The sequence below is a fragment of the Oryzias melastigma genome, unplaced genomic scaffold, assembly GCF_002922805.2.
Source record: "Oryzias melastigma strain HK-1 unplaced genomic scaffold, ASM292280v2 sc03817, whole genome shotgun sequence".
In the NCBI taxonomy this organism is placed as follows: domain Eukaryota; kingdom Metazoa; phylum Chordata; class Actinopteri; order Beloniformes; family Adrianichthyidae; genus Oryzias; species Oryzias melastigma.
In genome coordinates, this window is record NW_023420385.1 from 1 (window position 1) to 822 (window position 822).

The following is an 822-nucleotide window of genomic DNA, read 5'->3' on the forward strand; positions in this document are numbered from 1 at the left end:
TAAGCTTATAAACTTTTATTTTTAAGGCTATTTTTTCTTTATATTTCAGTTTTATTTGTGCCAAAAACAATAGTTTATTTTTATTTATCATAATAATTACAAATCACAAAAAAACAAATCATGGCTTTTATTTTTTTAAATCAGACTTTGTGGCTCCTAGTGGGTTTTGATCAGTGACAAAGTGACCTGACTGGCTCTGTAAGAGCTGAAGGTTGCAGACCTCTGCTCTAAGCATGAATAAACATGTAAAGTTTGGTCAATTCCATGGATGTTTTTCTGCCTCCCCCCTCAGGACCTGCGTGATGCCTAAAATGAGCCCCTTCGTCCCTCTGCTCTGCGTCTGCCTGGACGTCTGCACGGTGCACGCCCTCCGCCTGGCCCATTTCTCCCTTCTGCTGCGCACCCATCCCTTCTTCACCCTGTGGGCGGGGGCCCTGATCAGGGCCTCCATCCTGGTCTTTCTCGCCTTCACCTTCCCCGGGTGCCCCCCATGGACGAGGAGCTCCCGGGGCCTCCAGAGCATAGGGGTCCTTTGCTTCCACTTCCCGGTCTACGTGGCTCTTATGTGGCTGCTGGGGGGCTCCGTGGTGGAAGAACTGTGGGGGTGGCACAGCTGGGAGAGGGTGAGTGTTTACGGGTGGTTATGATTAAAAAAACGTGTGTTTTTTATGTTAAAAAGTGCATGAACTGATGAAAAAAGACCGTAAAATGTCTGAAATAAAAGAAAATTTTGGAGAAATTTAAAAAAGGAGAAAAATAAATTCAAAATATAGGTTTTATTTATTCAACATTCTTCATCCAGTCAAGATGAGACTAAGTTTC

The 822-nt window shown here is 44.2% G+C and overlaps 1 protein-coding gene across 1 annotated transcript in view; it reads left to right on the plus strand.

Moving 5' to 3' along the window:
* Positions 1–292: 292 nt before the first annotated feature.
* The window catches only part of LOC112138432 (antigen peptide transporter 1), a gene marked incomplete at its 5' end in the record, with an annotated part of 1,601 nt that continues 1,071 nt past the window's right edge, over positions 293–822 (plus strand). The window contains 1 exon segment of the mRNA XM_024260984.2: positions 293–623. Coding sequence (XP_024116752.2) covers positions 303–623 — 321 coding nt within the window.